Here is a 1,331-nt window from a genome sequence, read left to right as displayed (position 1 = left end):
TCAGTGGGCTGAGGCTGCCTCTCCCCACTGCCACTGACAAAGTGAGCCAGGTGCACGCGCTGCGCTCGGCGGCCGCGGCGCTCCCGTCCGCCGTCCCTTCTGTGCAGCTCTCCGTTCGGCCCTCTCTCCAGTCCTGTCCTCGGGTCTTGGGGATACTTAGTTCATGTAAACAGCCGAGGCATCTACGAGTTTTCGACCGTATGCTGGGCTCACATGGCGGACACGAAACGATCCACCCCGCCCGGATAGGCGGCCACGTGGCGCGCATGGTAGGCACCTGCACTGCCCCCTCCGAGCTGCCCACCGGGGTTGTAGCAGGGCGCCAGCGCTCCGAACTGGCCAGGCGAGGTGCGCCCGTAGAAGTCCACGGCGGGCTCGACGCCGCCACTGCCGCCCCCTGCGGGGGGCGAGGCGGGCCCAGCCAACCGGCCGGCCGCCGCGAAGAGGGCGCCGCCGGCCCCCTGCGGGTAAGCGCCGTCGGGGCCCGCGTAGGCGGCCGCGTAGGCGGCGGGGTTGGCGGGTCGGGCGCCCGCGCAGCCTGCGGGCTGGTAGCCGGTGGTGGCGGCCGAGGCGCTGGCGGAGGCAAAGGCGCAGGAGCCCGCGGGTCCCGACGGCGCGGGGCCCAGCTCTGGGCTGAGCGGCCGCTCGGGCACCAGGCCGAAGACGCGGCACGGGCCGGGCGACGCGGCGGGGTAGTAGACGGGCGGCGGCGCGGCGAGCGGCGGCGGGGCATAGCCGGCATAGACGGCGCCCGGGTAGGGCGGGCGCGCGGCGGGCACGGCGCCCGGGAAGATGGCGGCGGCGGCGGCGGCTGCGGCTGCGGCCGCGGCGGCGGCGGCGGCGTCGTGCATGTAGGCGGGGTACGTGGAGAGGTCCGAGCGCTTGAAGCGCTTGCGGCGGCGCAGGAAGCTGCCGCTCTCGAACATGTCCTCGGCGTTGGGGTCGAGCGCCCAGTAGTTGCCCTTGCCCGGGCGGCCGGCCTCGCGCGGGATCTTGAGGAAGCAGTCGTTGAGCGTGAGGTTGTGGCGGATGCTGTTCTGCCACTTCTTGGGGTTGTCGCGGTAGAAGGGGAAGCGCTCGGTGATGAACTTGTAGATGCCGCCCAGCGTGAGGCGGCGCTCGGGCGCGTGCGCGATGGCCATGGCGATGAGCGCGATGTAGCTGTAGGGCGGCTTCCCGCGCTGCAGGGGGCGCTTCCGCCGCCGCCCGCCCGCGCCGCGGCCCGCCGCCTCCGCCGGGACCCCGGCCGCCGCCTCACCGCGCTCCTCCTTCACGGCCGCCAGGGCCTCCGGCTGCGGCGGCGGCGGCGGCGGCCCGCTTTCGGCTGTCAT

At 74.8% G+C, this 1,331-nt stretch overlaps 1 protein-coding gene across 1 annotated transcript; it reads right to left on the bottom strand.

Moving 5' to 3' along the window:
- Positions 1–209: 209 nt before the first annotated feature.
- Positions 210–1,331, bottom strand: FOXE1 (forkhead box E1). The gene has a single exon (XM_087823215.1). It carries the CDS (start codon positions 1,329–1,331, stop codon positions 210–212), a length of 1,122 nt encoding a protein of 373 aa, XP_087679341.1.

Source organism: Miniopterus natalensis, chromosome 12, assembly GCF_054644295.1.
Source record: "Miniopterus natalensis isolate mMinNat1 chromosome 12, mMinNat1.hap1, whole genome shotgun sequence".
Classification (NCBI taxonomy): domain Eukaryota; kingdom Metazoa; phylum Chordata; class Mammalia; order Chiroptera; family Miniopteridae; genus Miniopterus; species Miniopterus natalensis.
This window is presented reverse-complemented; position numbering and strand designations above follow the sequence as displayed.